Source organism: Sorex fumeus, unplaced genomic scaffold (assembly GCF_029834395.1).
Source record: "Sorex fumeus unplaced genomic scaffold, SorFum_2.1 ptg000100l, whole genome shotgun sequence".
Classification (NCBI taxonomy): Eukaryota; Metazoa; Chordata; class Mammalia; order Eulipotyphla; family Soricidae; genus Sorex; species Sorex fumeus.
In genome coordinates, this window is record NW_026606157.1 from 3,593,086 (window position 1) to 3,620,914 (window position 27,829).

Consider the following 27,829-nt stretch of genomic DNA (forward strand, 5'->3'; position numbering starts at 1 on the left):
CACAGAGCCAGGTAGAAGCATCCCCCAAGAATGGTTCAAATACACATTAAAAAAAGAAGATTTGGGGGCCAGAACAATAGTACAGCAGGGAGGGCATTTGCCTTGCATGCAGCCAACCCCGCTTGCATCCCCACCCCCAGCATTCCATATGGTCCCTCAAACACTGCCAGGCTAAATTTCTGAATGCAGAGCCAGTAGTCACCCCAGAGCATCACCAGGTGCAACCCAAAAAACAAAAACAAAACAAAACAAAACAAAAAATCCCACCAGATTTCTAAGAAAGTTCCAACCAAGCCCTAGCTTTCTTTCAATAGGCTTGTCAGAGAAGGTGAAAAGGACAGAAATATTCTTTTCATGCTCAACAACTGCTGCTCAGAACAGGATGCTGACTTTAAAAATTTGAATCTCCGGGAGGCTGGAGCAATAGCACAAAGGGTAGGGTGTTTGCCTTGCAAGCGGGCCAACCCAGATTCGCTTCCCAGCATCCCATATGGTCCCCCGAGCACTGCCAGGAGTAATTCCTGAGTGCATGAGCCAGGAGTAACCCCTGTGCATCGCCGGGTGTGAGCCAAAAAAAAAAAAATTGAATACAGCTCTTAACGTCTTTTGAACCAGTTTCCCTTAGATCTCAGAAGTTAAAAGGTGGGAGGTTGGGTGGGGGGGGAGGGCGGCTAGAGCTATAGCATAGCCGGCAGCGGGTAGGGCATGGTCTACCCGGGTTCAATTCCCAGCATCTTATATGGTCCCCCTGAACACTGCCAGGAGTAATTCCTGAGTGCAGAGTCAGGGGTAAACCCTATGCATTGCCCCGCAAAAAAAAAAAAAAAAAAAACAAAAAAAAAAGTCCAGGGATCCCCAGAGTCTGCCTGGGAGGGCAACCCAATAAACTTATCCTATTTCTTAACTTCTGTCTGTCCCTCTGTCTGTGCTATCAGGTCTTTCAATCCCCATAAGCATGGGTGCTTTTGACTATACTGATCATCTTTGTATATTTTTGAGTATACTGATCATCTTTGTCAACATTTCTAATGTTAGTGTCTAACTAAATTCCTAAAGGAATTATTTTTATTAATAACAGTAAGAAATGAGAAAATTGGATGGAAGACGTGAAGTAATGTACCCACTCTTTCAAGATCTCAGGAGCAGAGTATCAAAAACACATGTACTTATCAGCTGTAGAATGAATCATCTAAATATCCTGGATTGATTTTATATGTAATCTAGCAGAGTATTTTAGAAAATGTTTTTCTTCACAATTAATTCAGAATCTTTTTATTGTAACAGTAACTTTGGACTTTGGCATTCACCAAGTCCCTGTGGGTATCTAGTGGCATTTTTTTTGGCAGAAATACAATATATCATTTTTTTTAACTTGGTGAACGTGAAACCAGGCTTTATTATGTTAAACGCAGACAAAACTGATTAAAAAATGCAAAATGATACTTTCCAAAAGTCCTTCCAAATCCAAATAGTTTACTATAACTTCATTGCAGCTAATTTTAATTCATGTTCGAATTAGATGTTTTACTCATCATAATATTTGTACAACATTTTTACTCTACAAACATTTTCTTGGCCAGTTTATGAAACGTTCTTGTTAACTTTTTATTATTCATCTTTGTTTTCAGCTAATTATCTAGTTAAAGACCTAATAACAGAAATTCTACATTTTTATGCAAATGAGCAGTTATTCCATGAGGATCACCTTCTCAGCATATGTGGCTATGAAGAATTTTTGCAAAAGTAAGTATTTTATTAAGGTAAATTTTTTTTATTGTTGTACTTCCATTAAGGTGACTTGGTTTGGCTAGGACTTTCTTCATTTAGTTTGCTTTGTTTTGATTGCTTTTGGAGACCACACCTAACAGAGCCCAGGCTTATATAAGGCTCTGAGTTCAGTGATATTCCTGGTGGTCCTCAGGTGACCATTTGGGTGCAAGATATTGAACCCATGTGAGCTTTGTGAAAAGCAAATGATTTACCCTCTTTATTATCTCCGCAACTCCTGACTCATATTTCTATAGTTTTAAAATGGAAAAATCCCATGTCCTGGGATCCAGTTCTGGTAAAACTGAGATGGTTAGTCACATGGCACATAAATACATGCTTATTGTAAATATAAAAAATACAAAATGAAGCCAAGAATAGAACTATCAATACAATTCCAAGCTTATCTTAAAAGGGGAGAAATTGAATTATGTGAGCTGAAAGAATATATTTGCACTAAGTCTACTTAAAAGAATCAAATGAAAATGCCACTTAATGTAAGTACAACAATAAAAAAAATTTACCTTAATAAAAATGAGTCAGAAAGAGCGGGATAGACACAGAAAGATTGCATTCATCTGGGGAACATAAAGCAACAAAATGGGAGACTAACAGCCAGGAGTGGCTGAGATTAGTTCTAGGAGGATTACTCCATAGTTTAGAGGCCAGCCGGGCATTCTGAGGGAAAGGGCAGCTCAGATAGAGAAGGGAGCACCAAATGAAGGGTGTTGGGAGGGTCCTCCCAGGATGGGAGATGCATACTGAAAGCAGATTATCAACTGAACATGATGGCCACTCAGTGCCTCTTTTGCAGACCACAACACCCAAAAGGAGAGAGAGAAAACAAAAGGGAATGCCCTGCCACAGAAGCAGGGTGGGATGGGGGCATGGTGGTGGGAGGGATATTGGGATCCATGGTGGTGGAAAATGGGCACTGGTGGATGGATGTCGTATTTGATCATTGTATAATCGAAACCCAAGCACAAAGATTTGTAAGTCTACAACTGTACCTCCTGGTTTTTCACTAATAAAAATTAATTAAAAAAAGACTGGAATCTAAGAAAATCCAGGACAATAGTTATTACAGTACACAATTGTGGTACAGTCTAGTTGTTTTGTTTAGCATCTGGGCTACAGTCAGCAGTGCTGAGTCTCCTCCCTGCTCCCTACTTTAGGTAACTCCTAGCGGTACTAGGTGCTGGATGCTGGGGAGGGCTACACAATGCTAGAGATTGAACCCAGATCTCTGGCACACAAAGCTCACACTAGACCTCTGCGCTCTCTCCGAATAAGTTCTCTCAATTGATATGCTTGCAAAGTAACTTTGCAAAAATACTTTTAATTAGGTGACTAAGACTTGATTATGAAAATATATTCATACTCATACACATCTTTTTATTTAAAAAGTCAGCCTGTAATCAACATACTAATATTATTTCAAATAAAATATTTATCGCAGTTTTTTTTGGGGGGTTATTGGTTCTGATAACCATACTATATGGATCTCAGATGTTAAAATTTGAGTCTCTTAATTTCAGTGTTATTGATTCCATGGTTTGGATATTTGGGTCTATCATGACTTAATGCCACCTTTGTACCTTAATTCTCTGACCTGGCCCCTGTGGATTTTTATCTGTCTCTCCTCTCCCTCCCCTCCATTCTCCTTTCCTTCTCCTCCCTATACTCTGGGGCCAAGGTTCATCTGGGCATCCTCCCGCTTCTTTAAAACATGCATTGCCTCGTCCAGTTATTTATTCTAAATACCACATAAAAGTGATATCCTGTGTTTATCCTTTTTTTTCTTACTTCACTTAACATTATGTTTTCCAGCTCAATACAAGTTGCTGTGATTTGAATGATTTCATCATTCCTTACAGCTGTTTACTATTGTATTGTCAATAGACCAGGTCTTCATGATCCACTTATCTGTCATTGGACCTCTAAGTTGATTCCAAATCTTAGCTATTGCATGAGTGCTCCAATGAGTCATGGTGTGTATATGTTATTCTGAATGAATGTTTTTGTTTTCTGTCCTGAGAATAGATATTCAAAAGTGGAATTGCTGGATGATTTGGGGTCTCAATTCTGAGTTTACTGAGTACCCTTCATACTGTTTTCCATAGGGGTTGGACCAGACAACTTCCCACCAGCAGTGGATAAAGGTTTCTTTTAACCACATCCCTGTCTACAGAGACAATTTTCATTATTTTGGATATGTGCCCATCTTAAATATGTCTGTTCATTTCTTCTCCCCATTATTTGATGGGATTTTTAAGATTTTTCTTTCATTTTTCTTTTGCTGATCTTTGTGAATATTTTATAGATTCTGGTTATCAACCCTTTAACCGATGTGTTGAGTGTAAATATTTTCTCCCACTCAGCTCTCATTTAGTTTTAGCCCAAGTTTATTTTGCCATGCAGAAACTGTTAAGTTTGTCATAGTCCCATTTGTTTAGTTTTGATTCTATAGCCGTTGCAACGGCATTGAAACACTGAAGAATCAATATTAAGTTCTAGGTCTTGAAGCTTCTGCCTATATTTTCCTCAATGTATTTTATCAATTCAAGTCTAATAACAAGGTCTTTGATCCACTTTGAGCTGATTTTTGTGTAAGATGTGAGATGTAGATCCACCTATAATTTCTTGCATGGGCTTATCTAATTCTCCCAGTACCATTTATTGAGAAAGCCATCTTTATTCCATTTCCGCTCTTTTGTCAAAAATTAGCTGACCATATATATGGAGTTTTTCCTTCGGTATTCTATTTTAGGTCGTTGGTCAGAGACTCTTTCTTTACTCCAGTACAAGTCTGTTTTGATCACAATCGTTTTGAATTATAGATTCAAGAATTATAGATTCAAGTTAGGTAGTGAGATGCTTCCCAGTTTCTTGTTTTTCAGTATGGTTTTGGCTAGGGGTGGGGTGGGGGTAAGGGTCCTTTTATGATTCCACACAAACTTTATAATTGTTCTAAGTACTTGAAGAATATAGTAGTTTAGAAAGATGGTTATTTTGACAATATTGATTTCTTTCAATCCATGAGCATGAAATGTTTTTCCATTTCCTAAGATCTTCCTCAAAATAGGCGTGTGTTACTATGAATTTCTCCCTACTGCTTTTTCTGTAACCCATCGATTTTGGTAGCTTGTTTCTTCATTTTCACTAGTCTCAAAGAATTTTTTTATTTCTTCCTTGATTTTGTTTAGATAAAGCATAAAATTAGCAGCATAGTCTTCAGTCTCCAGGTGTTACAATTTCTCCCCATCTTCTTTTTATGGCTAATTTCTATCTCTGTGGCATTGTGGCCTGGTGAGGTGCTTGGTATGATTTTGTGATTGTGAATTTATGTCAGTTAGACCTAGTTCCTAAAATGCAATCTATCGTGGAGAATGCATATTTGGAGACGTGAAGAAGCATGCCCTGGAGAAGTATGTGCATTTGGTTTTTTGAGGATAAAAGACCCTGTATAAATCCATTAGTCCCAGTTCTTCTAGTTACTTATTTAAGGTACTTATTCCTTTACTGATATCCTATCTGGTGGATCTATCCTGTGAAATAGTGGGGTACTGAAATCTACCTCTACTATATGTTTTTATTCATGTGTTTCTGTTGGTTTGTGAGCAAAATCCTTACAAACTTTGTTGACCCAACATTTTGTGCATATATGTTGTTTAGAATTTGTATTTCTTCATCTATTATTTCCTTGATCAATAAGTAGTGCCCATCCCTGTCTCTAATTATTTTCTTTAGATTGAATGCAATGAGGTCTGATGTAAGTATGGCTGTCCCAGCTTTTCTGTTTTTTTTTTTTTCCATTGGCTTGTATAATAGATTTCCATCCTCTTACTCCAAGCTCATGTCTATTCTGTGATTTTTAGATGTGTTTCCTATAAAGCAGCAAATGGATGGATGTTTTCTGATCCAGCCTGCCACACCATGCCTTTTGAAGAGAGAGTTTTTCGTTCATTGACATTCAGGGATATTATTGACATAAAAGGCTGTGTTGCCATTTTACTGTACAGGATTGTGGCTTCTAGAATTGGTTATTTTGTTTATCTAAGTGACCTTTCAGTAGTTCATTCAGGGTCATTTTTTTTATCACAAATGTCACCAGCTCTTATTTGTCAGAAAATGATTACTTCCCTCCCTCCATCTAAATGAAAGATTTGATGGGTAGTGAGTCCACTACCCATCACATTAGGTTGAAAATTTCTTTCATTCAGTAATTTGAATATGTTGTTTACTCTTTTCTTGCCTTTAATGTTTCTTATGGGAGAACTAGATCCATTGTGACTCTTCTGTTATTTCCCTTATATTTAAGGTTTTACTTTTTTCTTTCTGTTTTAAGAAGTTTATTTCTTAGGTTTTTGCCAGTTGGATTACTGTGCTTTGGTATTGTTCTGTCTGGGTCTATTTTACCTGGTACTCTTTTGGCTTCTCAAATTTGAGCAGCTGCCTCCCACAGAGAATGGGAAAATTCTCAGCTATTATCTCTCTTACCACTCTCTCTTCTCCTTTCCCTTTTCCTCACCTTCTGGTGTTCCTATCATTCAGAGGTTATTCTTCATGTCTTTGTTCATTAAGCATCTTATATTTTCTTCCATTATTTGATTTCTCTTTTCCTTTTAGACTTCTCTATCAATGCTGGCCTGTACTTTGTCTTCAGTTCCTCTAGATGGTTCTTCCCTTGTGAGATTCTGCTACTAATGATTACTAGTGTATTCTTCAGTTCCTTCATTTTCATTTGTATGGCATCACTCATTTTCTGAAAAAGTTTTTTGAGTTGATTCCATTTCCTATCTAGTGATTCCTTAATTTCACTGGCAAGTGCTTGCTTAATCTCTGTTGTCAGTGCTGTGAGTGTTGAGTTAGGTCCTTATGCAGAGGCTCAAGTGTTTTAGTGGGCTTAGGGACTTCACTTGGTTTCTAGCCCTACACCAAAATCTGTGACTACAGCTGAATTTCTTAGGGTCCCCATTACTCTTCAAGTGTTGAGGAAGGGTATTAATTGTGGAGGTTTCAATGCCTAGTAACTTTTGAAAAGATAAATGCAAAAATTATTTTATTTGTTGGGGTCTTACCCAGTGGTGCTCAGGAGTTACTCCTGGCTCTGCACTCAGGAATCACTTCTGGTGGACTTGAAGGACCGTACAGGATGCCAAAGATCAAATCCCGTCATCTGCGTACAAGGCAAGCATCGTATCTGCTGTTGTCACTCTCACCTAGATACCCACTACTTTAGAAAGATGTTACGTTCTTAATACAGAGCAGTTACCAATATTACACCCAGGTTCAGGTAATTTCCCATATCCTACAAAGTTGTTTGTGTATGCCTTTTCCCCAACCCCCGCCAATTGTCAGCTAGTTACTCCCTTTAGTTAACTAATACTTAAGTGGGTGTAGAGTCTGTGAAATAGGAATGCCCCTTCCCACCTTTGAACAGAACAAGGAATTGAGTTGAGAGGTGAGAAAGACCTGAGGTGGAGGCAGGGCCTGGTGTATGAGTGGGGTCTGGCGATGCAGGGCTACAGAATCAGTTCCCAGTCTTCCCTTAGTGTGGGTGCCTGGGCTTTCAGGCGGGAGAAGATGCCAACTCAGGTCCTCAATGAAGCACATGTGTTGGCGGTTATAGTGTTGTGCACTTGGGCCAGCTCCTGGCATAGGTCGGCTGTGTAGGGTCTCAGCAAATTCTGTTTGATATTGCACAATGCTAACTGAATTTTGTTTTGTTTTGTTTTTATTGAACCATTGGATATGGCCCCAAATAACCAACCCCCCCACCTCCCCCATAACACCAAAGCAAAAACAATTGAAATTACATCAAAATAAAAAGCTCTGCACAACAAAAGAAGCTTTAATTCTCAATAAAACACATCCTAGTGAATGGGAGGCTATGTTTGCACATTCCTCTGGCAGTGGGTTAATGTCCAAAATGTGTTAAGTACTTACAAAAGTCAATTACAAGCAAGACAATTCAAAATGGTCAGAAGATCTCAATCTCTACTCTCCACAGAAAATATACAGCTTTCTAGTAGGTTAATGAAAAGATGACCATCACATCTTGTTATCAGAGAAAGGCAAATCAAGCAACAATGAGAAATCACATTTCACACCTAGATGTGGTTATTATGAAAGAATGGTGGTTATTTAAATGTGGAAGACAGTCTGCAGATTCCATGAACACTCAAAAGCAGAGGAATCCAGGAGGTAGCTCAATGCTAGAGTGTAGGCCTACCATCTGTGACCCGGAATTTAACTAGAAGCACCAAGTGGTGTTCACTCTAGCACCCCAAGGGACAGCCCTGGGGACCCTAAACACCACTCTTTGATGTGGCCTAAATTTAAAAATGAATAACTTAAAAACACATCCCATAGGATTTATTTATCTTACTTCTGAGTACTTACCCTAAAAATGCAAAAACACCAATTCAAATATATGAACTTTTGTATTTTTACATATACAAGAAATATATACACATAACACTGCAATATTATTTCTGTTGGTCAAATGCTAGAAATAAGAGATAAAGTATAGTTCCTTCTCTCTCTGACCTGTTCCCCTTGGTACGATACTCTTAATTTCTATTTTCATACATGTTGTAACAAATTACATAGTTGTATTTTTAGCTTGAAGATGGATAACATTCCAGTGTGTGTATATACCAAAACTTCTTTATCCATCGAATTTTCTTTAGACAGTCAGGTTATTGTCTATATCCTAGCTGTTGTACTACGTTCTGCAATGAACATAAAGTGTACATATATTTTCAAATTAATGGTTATGTGCATTGGGTGTTTTTGCTGAGGTACCTCTCAATCATCTGGAAGCTCTAGTCTTATGTTCTTGAAGAATGTCCATATTGTTTTCCCTCTTGCTAAAGCACAGGACTTTCTCACTCACAGGGACTGAGGGTTCCTTTTACCACATTCCTGCCAACACTGGCTCTAGTCTTAAGAGAGATGGTATCTCATGTTGTTTGAATTTGCCATTCTCTTTCAAGTGATAATAAGTGCAGATAAACCATGTGCCTATCGACTATTGGTATGTTTTCTTCAGAGAAGCGTCTGGTCATCTCTTCCATTTTTCCTATTGTGTTTGGGTTTTTTGTTGTTGAGCTTTGTAATTATTTTTAATCTCTTGGATATTAGTACTACAGTTCTTTTATCCACTTCCTTCTCAGTGATTAACCAAATGCTTTGTTCAAGCATGATGTTGAACTGGACTAGTACAATCCTTGCACCCCCATACCTGTAAAAATCCATAAAACTACTTAGACATTTAAAATTTTAGTTCTAACATGAAGAAATATTAGGTATTTTATATATCCTCCTCAAGAGCTTCTGCATTACTATTCTTTCATTTTATAGCTTTACTATATTTTTATTTTATAGTTTGAAAGTGTCAGATCTACACAAACAGCTAATTTGGATTTGAATTTAGGCTTCACTCTACTAGCTTTCAAATTTTGTGACCTTAAATATGTCCTTATATTTCTCCTGGTAAAGCAATAGAATTAGAATATCTATTTTTTTAATCTGTTATATAACAGAAATCTGTCCAATATACGGTTAGCAATTAATTAACACTTAACCATGGTAATTTGTATTACAGTAAAAATTAGTTGAATAATCCAGATACTATGGTAATAAAACTATAATGGTTAGAGTCTAAAATATTACTTACTTAACTATTGCTACTTGCATTTCCTATATAAGAAAATTCCATGAGCATATTTTCAAGTCTTAAAAAACGTATTTTTAGACAACTATATTAGAATACATAATAATATATAAAAAGACTCAATTTTTCTTTAGATATCAAAACGAAGACTAATATTCTACTTATTAAAATAAAATCATGTCAATGCAGGTAGGATTTTACTCTTAAATAAATAAATATATGTACATATAATAATATATTTAGTTTTCTATAGCGAGTAAATGACTATAATTAATTCATACTAATACTGACAAATTTCCTACCTAAGGAGAATTTAGATAAATGAATTCTTAATAGAAATAAATGACAGTGAAAACATCTTAGAAACCCATTATATTTATATTAAGAGAAATGAGTAAAGAGATATTTGCCACATATTTTATTGCAGTTGACAGCTATACATGTTGAATTCTATAATTATGAATGATTACCCATTTTAAAAAGTAATTGTATAAAAGTCTTTAATAACATTTTCCACAATATAATTTACCAAATTCCTGTCTCTTCAATAGTTTGATTTTTATACAATATTATTCTGGTTATACTAAAATCAAATTTATTATTATTTCTTATTCTTTGCATCTACTATTTTGGCAACAAAGTCTAAACTTACATTTAGGGATTGAACACTTGAAAGACAAATTTTAATGAAAAATCAATATACTTTAATATTGACTCAAGTATTTCTCCTTACTCTATGGAAAATTATCAAAACCATATGTTGGTAGAAGATTGAAGCTTCATCATGAATTGTGTTGATAAATTCAAATAGGCAAGAAAAAGAGGGCATGCCTGTGAACTTATTGCAATAAAATATCTATGATTTACTTAAATAACTTCTATTAGTTTAACATAGAACACACACAATAATAGCCAGTATTAAGAACCAAACGTGATAGCCTCTCAGTATCTGTATTACAAATTATAATGCCCAAAAGTAGAGAGAGAGTATGGGGAAGTTGTCTGCCATGGAGGCAGGGGAAGGGTTGGAAAGGGGATATATGGCGACATTGGTGGTGGAGAAAGTGCACTGGTGGAGGGACGGATGTTTGATCATTGGATGACTGAAACTCAAACATGAAAGCTTTGTAGCTGTATCTCATGGTGTATCTCCTGGATCTGTGCTCAGGGAATATTCCTAGTGGCATTCATGGGGCCACATGCGGTGCCAGGGATCAAACCCAGGTAGACTCTGCGCAAAGCCAGCACTTCACCTGCAGTACTATCTCTCCAAGTCATGTCTATTTTTGCTTTTGTTTCCCTTACTGTTGGAGTCGAATCCTGAAACATATCAAGTTGAATACCATGGAGCATAGTGCATAAGTTTGCATCGGCACTGTATGGTTTTAAGTTTTACATTCAAATATCTCGCCCATTTTGAGTTCATTTTTGTGTGCAGCATTAGATAGCTGTTTGCTTTTATTATTTTGCACACAAATGTAGTCTTTCCAATGCCATTGACTACGAAGACTTGTCTTTTTCAATTTAATGCTCTTGTCTCTTTTAGGAAGGGCTTCCCACATTATTCTCAGGACCCAGGGGGGCCATGCTGGGTGATATTCAGCCTCGTACTGTGGTGCTCAGATCCAGTGCTTTAATTCTCCTGGGGCACTTCTAGCCTTGAGCTGCTCCTCTACCTACTCTTCACTCCTCTGTCATTAATTCATTAGAGGCCCATATATGAGCATTTTTCATATTTTTCTCCACTCAGTTATTTTCCATTAATACATATTTATTCTAATTTAATTTTAGATATTATTTTTGGAACTCTGTGGTTTAAATCACAATTGCTTGGTAATAAAGTTTGAATTGGAAAAGTGTGATGCTTTCATTTTTGTTCTTTTTTCCTCAGGACTATGTTTGCTATCTGGTATTTTGTGGTTACAAATAAATTTTGAGAAATTTTACTTTAAAAAAAATCCTGTTAAGATCTTACCAAGAATTGAATTGAATAATAGATACTACTTTACGTACTATATTTAAGATGATGTTAATCCTTGCCATTCATGAACATGAAATATTTTTCCATCTCTGCATGTTCTATTCCTTTCAACAATGTCTTACAGTTTTCAATAGCTTGCCAGTTATAGGTCTTTCACTTATTTAGTGAAATCCAAGGTACTTTCTTATGTTATTACATATCATCTTGTTTTCTCAATTTATCTTCGTATATGTTTTTTAAATATAAAGCATATGAGTTTTACTATGTTCAAGTATGTTCCTTTTATCATCATTTTATTGGATTTAGAAGGATTCAACATTCCACAAAAGGATGTTATTATTATCAATTATTTTTCTATTAAGGTGATTATGTTTTTGGTCACCCCTTTAGCTGATTTCATATATGACCAGATTTTATTTTGTATATGTTATTAATCTGTCCATATTAAAGCATATCATGCCCCAGAATAATTCCCAATTAATAATTGAATATTGCTATTTTAATATGTTATTGAATTTTATTTTCTAGCAATTTACTGAATATTTCTTCATATTTTCTTTTTTTATGACATACTTGTCTGGTTTTAGGCAAGAGGTAATATTGGCCCTAAAAAGCTTCCTTGCAAAGCTTCCTTGCAAGGTTTCTCTCCTTTTTCAACTTTTCTTTAAAAGTATGAGAAGGGCAGTTTGGGCTTTTTTTTTTTTCCCTGTATGCTTGGTAGAATTCAATAGTGTATTCATCTAGTCCTGGCCCTTGTTTTGGGGGAGATTTTTTTATTACTATTTCAATTTCCTTACCTGTGATTGCACTGTTCAGATTTTCTATTTCTTCCTGATTCAGTCTTGGAATGCTTCTAGGACTTTTTCCATTCTTCTAGATTGTTCATTTTGTTGTCATGTAATTGTTCATAATACCCTCCTTTGGTTCTTTGTATGTCTGTCGTGGGTGTTGTTAGCTCTCTTTTGTTCCTGGTTTTATTTGTGGCTTTTTTCCCCTCTCCTATTTTTTGTGATTCTGACTAAAGTTTTGCCAGCTCTAAGTTTAACTGTTATTTGGAAATGTCCTTTTGATCTCTATATCATCAAATTAAGATATAATCTTTATTATTTTCTTTCTTCTACTGACATTTACCTTGGATTTTTCTTGTTCACCTGCTTCCTTTAGGCAAAAATGTAGGGGTTTTTTTTTTTTGGTGATTTTTCTTGTTCCTTAAAGGCTTTATTGCTACAAGCTTCTCTCATGCTACTAAACTATTGGGTCAATAAAGAAATAAATGATGAAATAAAACTTAATTTGAAATGGACAAAAACAAAGATATGATTTAGAACCTGCAGGATGTCACAGTACTCTCATTAAAGTTGATCAGTACATTGGTATTGCCAAATGGAGTGCAAGCAAACGGAAAAATACTAGCTTATATATAGCCTGTAAAAAGTATAATGATTGCTGGAGGTTCTGAAGTCATTTCACAGCACCAGAGAATTAATATGAGGTGACAATTCTAGCACAGTAACGGTTTTTGTTTGGCACATACACAGAAAAATAACATTTTCATTGTGATAATTGAAAATAATAATAATTTTCAATGTGATTATTTATATATACATATATATATCACAATCACTATCACAATCATCCTGTTGTTTGTCGATTTTCTCGAGCAGGCACCAGTAACGTCTCCTTCTTCCTAGCCCTGAGATTTTTTTTAATTTTTTTTTTATTAGTGAAACACCATGAGGTACAGTTGTAGGCTTACAAGTTGTTGTGCTTGGGTTTCAGTTATACAATGATCAAGTATCCATCCCACCACCAGTGCCCATTCTCCACCCCCACCATTACCAGTATCCCTCCCATCCCCCCATCCCCCATCCCACCCTGCCTCTGTGGCAGGGCACTCCCTTTTGTTCTATCTCTGGTTTTGGGTGCTGTGGTCTGCAGAAGAGACATTGGGTGGCAATCATGTTTGGTCCATAGACTACTTTCAGCAGGCATCTCCCATCCTGGGCAGATCTTCCCAGCACCCTTTATTTGGTGCTCCCTTCTCTATCCGAGCTGCCCTTACCCCTAGAGTGTGCAGCTTTGTCCTAGCCCTGAGATTTTAGAAAGTTCTACATTTCTTTTTAATTTTTATTACTGAAACACCATGAGGTACAGTTGCAGACTTACAAATTTTTATGCTTGGGTTTCAATTATACAATGATCAAATACCCATCCTTCCACCAGTGCCCATTTTCCACCACCATGGATCCCAGTATCCCTCCTACCCCCCATTCCCCCATCCCACCCTGCCTCGGTGGCAGGACATTCCCCTCTGTTCTCTCTCTCCTTCTGGGTGTTGTGGTTTGCAAAAGAGACAATGAGAGGCTCTTTCAGGGTCAGGGGAATGAGACCCATCATTGTTACTGGGTTTTGGCGTATCGAATATGCCACAGGGAGTTTGCCAGACTCTGCCGTGTAGGCAGGATACTCTCGGTAAGTAGCCTGCTGGGTTCTCCAAGAGTAAGAACTAGATAATAAACCCACCTCCGGGAGCTGGGTCTTATAGCCTCTGGGTCTTGGCCATTGATGGGATAACACGGCAGTTGGTGGGTGTAACGCCTACCAACTGGAAGATGGAGGATCTGTGTGGAGGAGGCCCAGTCCCAATCTGAGCCGGCTTGAAGATCTATGCCCTGGATCCCGCATGTCTGGGGTCCTCTGCTGGTTCCTTCATAGTGTGAGGCTCACCCAAACGTGTGGAGAGTGATCTTAAGCATGGCTATGGCTGGTTCCAGAGGTCTTAGGCTGCCAGGACTCTGTTCGGGGCTAGGAGGGAAACTCAACCTGTCCCTCTCCAAGGGGCCCTGGTGAGGACAGCCAGACAAGGGTGCAGGAATTTTTACCAAAAGATTGAACATGTGTTTGTCTCTCAAGTCTCTAAAAATAAAGAAGAAAGAAACCTCAAAATAATCCCCCCAAATTAAAGAATTTTTTAATGCACTTAACAAAGACCCAAAATAATATAAAGAAGACGTTACTATGATTATAATAACTTAAAATTTCTGATTAAAAGAAAGTGTGGGAAGTTTACTAATATAAATTTATCTATAGACAAGCTGTCACTGTCACTGTCCTCCCATTGTTCATTGATTTGCTCAAGTGGTTCCAGTAACATTTTTAGACTTATTGTTACTGTGTTTGGCATATTGAATACATCATAGGTAGCTTGCCAGGCTTTGCCATGCAGGTGAGATACTCTCAGTAGCTTGCCAGGCTCTCCGAGAAGGGCCAAGGAATTGAACTCAGGTCGACCGTATGCTAGGCAAACACCCTACTCGCTGTGCTATCACTCCAGCCCCAGACAAGCTGTAGGAAAAAATATATGTAAGCTTGAAATTTATTTCAGTCTACAAAAATACAATGTACTCTTGATAATTATTTTTCTGGAAAAAGGAACAGGGAAAATTTTTCTTGTGTGCCGTGTTTTGTATTGTCTAGTAAAATTAAAATTTTTTTATGAAAAATGTACTCTTATCATATAACTTTCCAATGTAAGGAGATAGAAGATACCTCCAATTTCTGCTCGCCACCCATACCTTACTACAAATGCTCTCCTTCATTCATTCACTCACTCATTCACTTCTTACTTACATAAACTGAGACAAAGATAAGTAAAGAAGTAGAATTTCATTTTAGAAAGGGATAGAATTAGTAGATTTATCAAATATAGTATATTGACTTAATTCAGAGCAGAAAATCATAAGTACAGGTTTGTAACGTTATATGAGACACACTAAAATGCTTTCCTGTTGTTTAAAATTCAGATTATCAAACATCTATTTTATCTGACTGTCCTAAGATACAAAGGTGAGGGAAATGAAATCAGTCAACTGTAGAAATCATGGTGGTTACTAGACTAGAGTGAGGGAAGAATGGATTGAGGGGGTACGATTGGTAGTAAAGAGTAAAGGGTAGAGTGTGTGATGGGTACAGTAAGGTTTATAGGCATTTAGCAGTATGAAGCTGTACTCCTGAAAATTTATAGTATTTTCAAAAAATGAAAAAAATCCATAGAATTAGATTTTTATAAAATAAAACCATAGATTGAACTAGAGGATAGGTTGAGTGGTCAGTCAGAAAGAAAGGGACAAAGACAGAATGATCGCTGACATGTGGGAATTAAAGAAACAGAGTAGGGTAGCAACAGAGGAAATTAATGGGAAACTTGAGCCACATCATTGAACTGGGTGTGTAGGGGGGAATCAGAGCGAAGAATGTCAGAGTTCTTGGGGAGAGGGAGATCGGTAGATTGATGATGGGTATGGTGTTGGAATTATATGCATGAGGATCCATTATTATCAATATATTCGTAAGCCACAGAATCTCAAGTAAATAATGTAAAAAGGTAAGTCATTCCAAGAAATCATTCATATCTGAAAGGAATTTATTAAACTGGGGTCCAAATTCCAGACTTTAACACACACTGAGTAAGAGAAGCTGGAGCACAAGATGGTTAATACTTTTAGACTAATCCCCAAGCAGACAGGAAACAAACATCTCTAATTGCAAAAAGAAGACTTGGGTGTACACAGGTGAGATGAGTGTGTGTGTGTGTGTGTGTGTGTATGTGTGTGTGTGTGTACGTGTCTTGGGGAAAGGGGGGGGTGAGATAATATATGAGCATGGTCCCAGGTGCAGAACTTTGGGGAGAGGGTGGCAGAATGATTAGATTAACTGACTCATGGAATACTTCGGCCATGCTTATTTTTAGGCTAGCAGCAGAAAGTTCCAGGGAAATTATAACAGTCGGGACTCAGTATGGTAGGAATCTTGGTCAGACTAACAGGAGAAATGAGAATGGGGTGTAGATTAAATCCTGTGGTGTATGTCATGAACATTAACCATGAGGGTAAGAAGATACTGGGTTTTCTTAAAAATCAGTGATTGTTAAAATAAGAGATTTACAAAGATTTTCAGAGCTATCAACAGAGTAATTGCTGTTTGTCTGGTATTGATGGCTGATTAGTCCCATATTTTTAGTGAATTTTACAGTTTAAGGACTCTGATATTCTTTTTTTTTTTAATTGTTATTAGTGAAACACCACGAGGTACAGTTGCAGACTTACAAATTTTTGTGCTTGGGTTTCAAATTATATAATGTTTGAGTACCCATCCCTCCACCAGTGCCCATTTTCGACCACCACGGATCCCAGTATCCCTCCCACCCCACATCCCCCCATCTCACCCTGCCTCTGTGGCCAGGCATTCCCTTTTGTTCTCTCTCTCCTTTTGGGTGCTGTGGTTTGCAAAAGAGGCATTGAGTGGCAATCATGTTCGGTTGATAATCTGCTTTCAGCATGCATCTCCCATCCTGGGAGGATCCTCCCAACACCCTTTATTTGATGCTCCCTTCTCTATATGAGCTCCCTTTACCCCTAGCACGTGTGGCTGGCCTCCAAGCCATGGAGCAAACCTCCTGGTACTAATCTTGGCCACTCTTGGGTGGTAGTCTCCTATTTTGTTACTTTATGCTCCCCAGAAGAATGCAGTCTTTCTATGTCTGTCCCTCTCTTTCTGACTGTTTTGCCAACTTTTCTTTCTGAGGGTTTTGCCAACTTTGTCTCCCTCTCTTTCGCTTAACATGATACTTTCTATGTAGTATCACTTGTATGTAAAGTTCATGACTTCATCTTTTCTAACAGCTACATAGTACTCCATTGTGTAGATGTACCATACCAAAGTTTCTTTAACCAGTCATCTGTTCTTGGTCACTCAGGTTTTTTCCAGATTCTGGCTATTGTAAAGAGTGCTGTAATGAACAAACAAGTGCAGGCATCACTTAGACTATACTGTTTTGCTTCGTTGGGATATATTCCGAGGAGTGGTATTGCTGGGTCAAATGGGAGCTCAATTTCTATTTTTTTGAGAACCGTCCATACTGTTTTCCAGAACAGCTGAACCAGTCGGCATTCCCACCAGCAATGAAGGAGGGTCCCTTTCTCACCACATCCTTGCCAGCATGGGTTGCTTTTGTTCTTTTGGATGTGGGCCAGTCTCTGTGCTGTGAAATGATATCTCATTGTTGTTTTGATCTGCATCTCCCTGATGATTAATGATGTACAGCATTTTCTCTTTGAGAAAGTTTCTGTTCATTTTGTCGCCCCATTTTTTCATGGAGTTGGATGTTTTCTTCTTGTGGAGTTCAACCAGTACTTTGTATATCCTTGATATCAACCCCTTTGTCGGATGTATATTGGGCGAATGTCCTTTCCCATTCTGTAGACTGTCTCTGTATTTTGGTCACTGTTTCTTTTGAAGTGCAGAAGCCTCTTAGTTCAAGATAGTCCCATTTATCTATCTCTGTTTTTACTTGCTGGGCCAGTGATGTGACATCTTTGAAGATGCCATTAGCTTCAGTGTCATGGAGGGTTTTGCCAACTTTGTCTTCAATGTACCTTATTGTAAAAAAATCTTTAAGGGGAGGTCAGGGAGGGCCCCAGAGCTCTTCCCCTAGCCGCCCGTGATTTGGGGAGGGCCCGGGCTGCTCACCCAGCCAGGATGGCCCGGGTCATGGGGCAGAAGGTGGATGAGACAAGGACTAAGCTGGTTGATTGATCAGTTGCAGTTTATTCCATTCTCCCCACACGCCTGCCCCAGTCTCTCTGAGCCTCCCATTCTCATCCCAACTGCTCCTCATTCCCGTCTCCTTCCGACTCTCCAGCTCATCACTCCACACTCTATCTCACAGCTTGGGCTCTCTCTCTTCACATGCTTGCTCCTGTATTCTTCTACATTCTTCTCTCTCTGTCCCCCTTGCTAGCCTCTCCATGGTGGATCATGCTCCCCTGCTCTCTCTCTCTCCCCAGCTCTCTTGCCTCCAACTCCCCTGCAGTCTGGGCTGACACTATACCCAGTCAGGTAGCAAAAACAACATCAAGAAAGCCCTTCCTGAGGACCTGTCTAATAGGTATTCTAAAGCCCTTCCTGACTGCCCCAGGCAAAACACCTCCTAAGGTATTCTTCTCCTTTCCTCAGTCCAAGAACTATGGACGTCTTAACACTAGTTATTTTTGTATGGACACAGTAAGAGATACCATTGAGGCTTGTAGGGCAGCTCTCCTGGGAACATCTTGCCACGGACTCAACTACAGCGCTCAGGCCAGATTAATCATTCCTAACCCTAGCAGGGTCCAAATCCAGTTATTACTTTTTGGATCATGACAGCATTTGTCCATGACCAAGCTCTTAACTGATAGTTAAGCATTATGGCACTTTGGCCAGGCCAATCTTGATGCCAGGGTAGCACATAGCTTACTACTTGCCCTGGTTCCATCCAGTTTCTCGTCTGGATCCTACTTTTGGGGGCGCTAGGAAGTAAAGGCAGCTGAGGCTTAGGTGAGAGAACAGATGCCTAGGAGGGAAATAACACAGAGAGTCACATTACAAAAGCATGTTTTTTCTTGTGTCCATAGAAAAAAGATGTTGCTCTGAATAAACTATGCAAAGGACTTGGGGAGAAGAGAAAAACAATATTTACAAGTCAACAGAGTACAAAGAAAGAAGTTACAAATAAACACAGAGGAATGGGAGCACTGTGATGGGAGCAACCCAATATACCTATACTATCTGAGGCTATGCAGGAAGGACAAAACAGTGTTATCTTACACCTTATGGATTAAGTCTGATGATGAGGCCTTTAATCCATTTTGATCTTACTTTTGTACATGGTTCCAATTTTAGTATATGAGCTGGTAGGGCTGGAGCGATAGCACAGCTGTAGGGCGTTTGACTTGCACGCAGCCAACATGGCCGACCCAAGTTCGATTCCTCCGCCCCTCTCGGAGAGCCCGGCAAACTACCGAGAGTATCTCGCCCGCACAGCAGAGCCTGGCAAGCTACCCATGATGCATTCGATATGCCAAACTCAGTAACAACAAAGTCTCCAATGGAGATGTTACTGGGCCCACTCGAGCAAATCGATGAACAATGGGAGGACAATGACAGTGACAGTGACAGTTGGTACATGGTATTAAGTAGAGATCTGAACCCATTTTTTGCATGTTGCAATCCAGTTTTGCCAGCACCATAGATTAGATGATCATATGTTTGGGGGGAGATGTCAGTATATTCAACCCTGTTCTATTGGTCTGCAGCTCCACCTTTGTTGCAGTACCATGCTGTTTTAATTATTACTGTTTTGTAGTAGAGTTTGAAGTTAGGGAGGTTGATTCCTCTCATTTTCTTTTTCCCAAAATTGCTTTAGCTTTTTGTGGGGCTTATTTTTCCATATGAATTTCAGGAGTGGTTGCTCAATTTCTTTGAAGAATGTCATGGGTATTGTTGTAGGGATCGCATTGAATTTGTACAATGCTTTGAGAAGTGTTGTCATTTTAACAATGTTAATTCTCCCGATCCATGAGCAGGGGATATCTTTCCATTCTCTCATGTCCTATTTTATTTCCTGAAGTGGCGTTTTGTTGTTTTCTTTGTACAGGTCCTTTACTTCTTTAGTTAAGCTGATTCCTAGGTACTTGATTTTCCGGAGCACAATTGTGAATGGGATTTTTTTTATGTCAGTTTCTTCTCTCTCACTATTTGCATATAGAAAAGTCATGGACTTTTGGGTATTGGTTTTATAGCCTACAACTTTACTATACAAGTCCATTGTTTTTAGCAGTTTCTTGGTAGAGGTTTTACTGACTCTGTCCTCAACAGCTGTTACTCTGTTGCTGAGGCCTTCCACTGAGTTTTTCAATTCACCTACTAGGTTTTTTAGATCTGACATTTCCGTTTCCAATTTTGTTTATATTTTCCTCATTTATACCTTCAAATCCTCGTCTTTTATTGGCATTGCTTTCCATTGTTTCTTTTAGCTTACTAAGCATACTCAGTAGCTCCCTTCTAAATTCCTTGTCAGAGAGGTTGTCTAGTACTTCATTACTGTTGGTGTCTTCTGGGCTAGCCTCTTCAATAAGTAAGCTTGGTGGGCTTCTGTGTTGCTTTACCAATTGTGACCTGTGTGGTTTAGAACTTCACACTCATTGTTACTATTCTGCTTGAAATGCAGAATGAATTGAGATGGGCTTAATGGCTAATGCGTTTCTGGTGGTTAAGCTAACCTAGTGAAAGTTCCATCTAAGAGGGTATCTTATGGTTCCTATGGGATATGTAGGGGGAGAATAATTCGTGGCCGCTAATGCGGCCATAGCACCGGGAAAGGGCCCTGTGCCAGGTAGGTACTTGGATGAATGAGGAGAGGGTGCCCAGAACAGTTCAGCTTTGCTTTCACATGGTGTGCCTCAATTCCCATCCCCCACAGACCAAGGGTGAAAAGAAGCCGTTCTCAGGGGATCTAGTTAGATGCACAGCCCCGGGAAGGGGCCCTGAAGGGCTCTGAAATTTTAATACAGTTTTTATTCTCCTGAAATCCATTGTTATTTAGCTAAGATCATTAAACAATGTACCAATGTGCAATAACATACTTCATTCTTTTTGATGACCAGATAGATGTATCAAAATCAAAGGCTAGAGAGCTCATATAGAAAAAAAAAATCATTAAGACCTTCTATTCAAAGAGGAAGCTGGTGGTATTTAAAATAAATTGTTAAATAAGTCATTAACCCATAATGCCCATCATTTAATTTTTTTTAACAAATATTTACAGACATGGAAATGTTGGAATAAGAGAAGAAGGATATAAACCATAAGGATGCCAGTAAAAATTTATGACACAGATAGAAATATTCTTTTTCATTTTAATCTGCTTGTCAACTCTTTGATGTAGATATTATTATCTCAACTCTAGAAGGAAAAACATTACGTTTCAGACAGTTTAATTAGCATCCCTAGGGTCTGAGTGATAGCTAGTTGAAGCGAAAGCTAGTTGGTCTTTCTCTAAAGCCCAGGATATTTCCACTGCAATGCTCTACGTGCTCTACTTCTTTAGTTACCATGGTCCCCACATACATTTTGGAGCATCAATTAGACCTCCCAGAAGCATTCTGTCCTCAATTTAGAGATGCCTGGGTGAAACAAGCTGTGTATATATAATTTATTTTATTATAAACATTTTGTAATGTATTACATTTGAAAATAATTGCAATATCTCGGAGAGCCCGGCAAGCTACCGAGAGTATTCGATATGCCAGACACAGTAACAACAAAGTCTCCAATGGAGACGTTACTGGGCCCGCTCGAGCAAATCGACGATCAACGGGAGGGCCTTTACCTTTTACCTTTACCTTTCATTAAAAATCTTTACCAGGCTAACTTCCAAATATGAAATGCAATTAAGTTAGAGGGAAATAAACCTACTTTGGGAAATTATGGAAGAAATTGTTATGTTCAATTTTTTCCATCTTCAGTGATCACTCTTTGGGGAGCCACAGAATATTTCAGAAAGATAAATCGACTATTCAACTTCACCTACAGAAAAAGAGTGAAACACCAGGAAAGTTATCTCGAATGGTAAGTCTTCTTAGCACAGGTTTTGATTGCTCAACTAATCGCTTTAAGGACAGTATTCCCACATTTATGAAATTTGCCACTTTGGAATTGCATAGATTAATGGATGCATGTTAATTTGAGTAGATTTATTGAAACAGAATGACATATTTAACTAAATGCTTGTTAACAATTTGAACTGCAGCAATTACATGAACACATTACTGTGACTTCAATATAGTAACAAGTCAATTGGTCTTGTGGAAAAATAATTTGTAATAAATCTGTTATGCTTCTCATATTCATATTAACGTGGGTCCATTAGGAAGTGAATAGAACAGACAATGTGGAGAGGAAATCATAGATGGCAGAAAATAACATAGTTCTTATTCTATTTGAATCTTTTTTGGTCAGTAACAGTGCATTTTAAACCAGGACAGATTAATAGTCACAATGTGTATATAATAAAACCACCTAGAAAAGAATACTATGCTTTAATGACTGTTTCATGCTGCTCAATAAGGATTTTATTCCCTGTATGGTGTTTCGAGTTACTGCAGAGCCAAATTGCATAGTATGCAGTGGTGAACTTTGATTTGGGGGACAGCTTTTATCTGTAGAATCTTCCAATTACCTACTTTATGTAAAAATTCCATCTCCCTGTCATTTACATCAGATAACAAATTTCTAGCGCAGGACTCTTCTTTTCCCCCTAGTCTTGATGTTTCATCATAAAAAATGTCAGATGGCGCATTAGGTTGCAATTTATCTATGTGAATCTAACATAATGAGGCCAAAAGAGAGCTGTTTAGAAACATCGTTTGGAAACTGTTACCAAACTCAGCCCAGGCTGACAGTTCCAGAGCACTGCATGTGAGGGTCTCCACAAGGAAATGTTAGAAATCACAGAGAATTCCCCCCATTCTAGATAACTCGAGTCTGCAAAGTCTCAGCACTGTTGAGGTAAAAATGGAAAGAAGCTCGTTTCATTTACACGCCAGAAGAAAAGTATAAAAATGCATGATTTTCATCTTTATTCCAGTTTAGACCATTGCTTTTTGCTAATCAATGTTGATATTTCATAGGCTGTCATTTACAAATCATTAATGTATCAGTTACGTGTCAGTTTGGGGTGTTCCTTTTTAATTCTATCATAGGTCTATATTCTCAGCGATATATGCAAGCCAGTATTTTATGTGTGGGACTTTAACATTTGCATTACATTTCATCAACAGAACACTTTAGGCATATATTGTTGATAGTAAGGAAGCTGAATGACAAGATAGCTCATGATTTTCACCAAATCATAGACATAAAACTGGCAAGCAATAAACCTTGGCATTGGACCAAGTTGGCTTAAGCAGGGTGTTTTAATAATCTGTATCTCATGCTGCAAAGTTACATAACAAATACACAACATTTAAAGGCTATATTTAATCTTAGAGATACAAATTCAAAGAAACTGAATTGGGAAAAATTCTTGCATATATGTAATTTTTTATGTGTAGTTTTTTTAACAACTATGTTCACACACCCCAAATTCTGGAGCATTATCAGTGAGTCATGAGAGATTATATCCCATCTGCTTTACACATATTAACTCATACTGGACTAAAAGCAACAGTAAAGTGATAATTGCTATTGTTTTCTATTTTGTGGAAACAAAAGTACTCAAAATCTAAGAGATTAAGCAAGTGGCCCATTAGCTCACAGCTAGTAAATAAGAGATGAGATTTGTAAGTGCAGCTAATTTGGTCATTGTTGTGTATTGCCAGTCACTGCAGTATCTGTGGGTCATTATCACCATTGTCATGTCCAAAGACAAGCAAGTTTCTTTTCTAAATATAAAGCACATAGCTGCCACTAGAAAGGGCAATTTTTTTTGGGGGGGGTCATACCCGGCGACGCACAGGGGTTACTCCTGGCTCATGCACTCAGGAATTACTCCTGGCGGTGCTCAGGGGACCCTATGGGATGCTGGGAATTGAACCGGGGTTGTTCGCATGTAAGGCAAATGCCCCACCCACTGTGGTATTGCGCCAGCCCCAGAAAGGGCTATGTTTTCAACATGTCATTTAAGTCATAGCAGGATTTAACTTGTATGGTTGTCCAAGGCTCAGGAGACTTCTGCATAACCAATTCAATTTACAAAGAGTAAAAATGTTTTTTCCTTCACTGCACCTTTTCTAACATTGAGACTGTTATTTACTGTTATTTAAAAAGTTGATAATATGGGACTGGAGAGATTTTACAGCAGTACGGTGTTTGCCTTGCATGGGATAAATCCAGATTCCTTCCTCAATTGCCCACGTGGTTCCTGGAGCTCCACCAAGATTGACCCCTGAGCACAGAGCCAAGAGTAAGACACTGAGCACCACCAGAGGTGGCCCTCAAACAAGAAAAAAACATAGTTTATAGCATATTAGATGATAAGATGTTTACAAATTCTCTATTCAATGAATATTCAGTATTTAGTGTTGAAAGTGCTATATAATAGGTTGTACACAAGTTACTAGTTCAAGGAATTTTTTTTTTTTTTTGCTTTTTGGGTCACACCTGGCAATGCAAAGGAGTTAAGTACTCCTGACTTGTGCACTCAGGAATTACTCTTGGCGGTGCTCAGGGGACCATATGGGATGATGGGAATTGAACCCGGGTTGGCCATGTGCAAGGCAAATGTCCTACCCTTCTGTGCTGTTGCTCCAGCTCTAGTTCAAGGAATGTTAGAGGGAACAAAAGCATCAAGATCTCAGCTCTTGGATCATAAGTGTCAGGGATCTAGCCAGCTCTTACTCAGAAAACAGTGGCGGTGTCTACATAGGTGAGAGACAAAGCCAAAGGCCTCTTAAATGTCCCCATGTCCTAGCTCTTCCAGGGTGCTTTTTCATTCTCATTCCATAAGAGGAAATCATTTAAATCTATAAGGGTTTGGGCAAAGAAATATTACAGGGGTGAAGGTGATTGTCTTCATCATAGATGACCCTGGCTGATATTGCTTATGGACCCTGAGCACCACCAAGAGAGATCCCTGAGAAGAGAGCCAGGATTAAGCACCGAAGATCACCAGGTGTGGCCCCAAACCAAATAAATCAACAATCTATGAGTCTACTTCCAGGCACTGCTCGAGTCCATTAAAAGATAAAATCAGGGGCTGGAGCAATAGCACAGCGGGTAGGGCTTTTGCCTTGCTCAGCGTCCAACCCAGGTTCAATTCCTTCATTCCTCTCAGAGAGCCCAGCAAGCTACCGAGAGTATCCCACCAGCACGACAGAGTCTGGCAAGCTAGCCGTGGCATATTTGATATGCCAAAAACAGTAACAACAAGTCTCACAATGGAGATGTTACTGGTGCCCGCTCGAGCAAATCAACGAACAACAGGATGACAGTGCTACAGTGCTGCTTCCAATTTAGAAAGAGAGGTTAGAAAATAAATGCGCATAGATTCATAGCCTTTTACCCACTGAAGAAGTAACTGAGAACCTACTATGTATCAGACACTAAAGTTATGGAATCAAACAAGACATCCTAGTATTTACTCAATATGGAGGTAGTATATATCTTAGCAAAAGAGACACAACACAGAGATATCTACTTAAAAGTCCAATAAATGTCTGTGCTTTGAAAGAAGAGAGCTCTGTTCATTTTTATGTGCTTCTTTAGTTATCAGATTTGGGCCCATGCATGCCTGTGCTGAGTGTGCAGAAGGGTCACTCTAGGTGGCGCTAGAGGACAATGTGGAGTGCCTGGGCTTGAAGAGAGGTCAGCACAGGAGCAAAGGTCCTCAACTCCTCAACTATCTATCCTCAACTAACACCTCAACTATCTATCCTGCCCTATGTCTTTTTTTTTCTTCTTGAGCCACACCCAGCAATGTTCAGGGGTTACTCCTGGCTATGCACTCAGGAATCACTCCTGACGGTGCTCAAGGGAACATATGGGATGCCCGGGAATTGAACCCGGGTAGGCCGCTTACAAGACTGTCCTATTGCTCCAGCCTCCGCCCCCCCCATGTCTATTTTTAAATAAGATGATTTTTTTTTTAAGATTGAGGGAGATATCATGTTGAGCCACACCCAGAGGTGCTTGGGCTACTTGGGTTGTTCCCAGTGGCATTAAGATATGACAAAGGTAAATTTCCACTCCGCAACATTTCTGGAAGCTGAGTGGTTATAAAGTGAGTATTTTATGTTATGTAGAAAAAATGAAAAGACATTATATATATGCTTTTTTGGTTCTAGCTTCTGAAATAATTATGCCAAACATTATAGTTCGAATTTTACTACCTCTTTTTGGTCAGTTTCACATTTTATTTTCCTTTTCTTTTTTTTTTTTTTGAAGCCTTTTCCGTATACAAAGTTGAAGTTTTCTCTCTTGGTCCAGAAAAAGTCTATTTTCAAGTTTCTTAAAATCCTAAAGCCTTTTTTTTTCTTTTTTCTTTCTAGTAGCATGCACTCAGAGTACTGTATTACAGTGAAGATATTATTCCACCCATGTAACTTAGCTTCATTCTTACTTGTAAACAACCCAATATAAAAATTAATTTTCCTTTGTCAATAAGTCTATAAAAGACTTTTCCTTTTCTGATGTTTTCCCTAAGAAACTTTGATAGTCAATTATAAAAATAAATTGCATGGGTAGTTGCCATAGTAGGTTATAGCACCAAAAAAGCATTAAGCTCACTGAGCTCTCAAGTAGATGCCATCATATTGTTAATAATGGAATTAGCAAGAAGTATTGTGGATTTTCATAGGCTTTTCATAAATCCTAAAGGTAATGTGTGTATGTGTGCGTGTGTGTGTGCGTGCGTGTGTGTGTGTGTGTGTGTGTGTGTGTGTGTCAATTTTCAGTTGCCAGGTGCCACTGGGCTTTCTCTGGGAATAAGTAGTAATTACTCATCTAAATGTTCCAGACCAGAGAGATATCTCAGCGAGTTTAGAACTTGCCTTACATGCAATAGACCTGGATTCAATCTACATCACCACACATGGTTTCTTGAGCCCTGCCAGGAGTGATTCCTGAGTACAGAGTAGGAGTAAACCTTGAACACAGCTGGTTATGACCCCAAACAAGTAGAGCACTATGGTCCTTGGGAATTCGTACCTATCAATAGTTAATGAAAGGTTGTCATTCATTAAAACAATTTAATGATGGTGAAATAGACAGTTCTCTTCTGACATTTTTGAGACAAGATGTGTTCAAGCTTAAAAAATAAAAAATAAAAGGGGAGTGCATTAGGAATTCACTGGCAGATCTGGCAAGTTGTTAAGTCTTAAACAGTTACAACTTTCCTTGCTCTAAATGTAAAGAAAATGTGGGGGAAGTGGTATGTGACACACTGTCTTCCTGATCATAGAAACTAGAGTTTGACCTTGGGGACGCCAGGGTATTTTCTACTATCCTTGAGGTTTATCCATGAGCAAAGCATCGCATTCTATTTTACCTTTGCAAAGAATACTTTTACATTGAAGAGTCTTATAAATTCTTTAGAACAAAGTATTAAGATGATGAATGAGGGTTATCAAAAGAGGTGACAAAAATGACAGCAGGAAGTTACAGATCTATTTTTATCTAGTACTCATTTCAATTCACTCTATAAATATTAATATATTCTGCCTTCTACAGCATGAAGATGACCACAGTCAGTTTTATCTGAACCAACTCCTAAAATTTATGCACATTTGGAAAGTACCCAGGTAAGACATTTCATTTCTGTTCCAATACTACATTTTTGGCTGAATTCTCAAGTGACAAATCACAATACTTTTGCACTTGATTGTAAAAACTGTCCTTACACTAATACCATGGAAGTTACTATATTTTTAATTAATCTTACCCTTTGGCAAATTCTGTTAATAATTATCTATTCTTCACAGCTTTCAGATATAGTTGAAGAGCTGCTAGCACCTTCCAGAAAAATCTAACATTAATTTAAAAATATCTCTGCCTTATTTATTACATTTTCAAGGGTTTTTCAAGTT

At 38.3% G+C, this 27,829-nt stretch overlaps 1 protein-coding gene across 1 annotated transcript in view; it reads left to right on the forward strand.

The window, feature by feature from the left end:
• The window catches only part of PIK3C2G (phosphatidylinositol-4-phosphate 3-kinase catalytic subunit type 2 gamma), a 375,313-nt gene that overhangs the window by 18,188 nt on the left and 329,296 nt on the right, over positions 1-27,829 (forward strand). Inside the window, exons 4-6 of the mRNA XM_056134595.1 lie at positions 1,629-1,743; positions 21,773-21,875; positions 27,474-27,544. Of these exons, the coding sequence (XP_055990570.1) occupies positions 1,629-1,743; positions 21,773-21,875; positions 27,474-27,544 (289 nt within the window). The remainder of the gene's footprint in view (positions 1-1,628; positions 1,744-21,772; positions 21,876-27,473; positions 27,545-27,829) is intronic.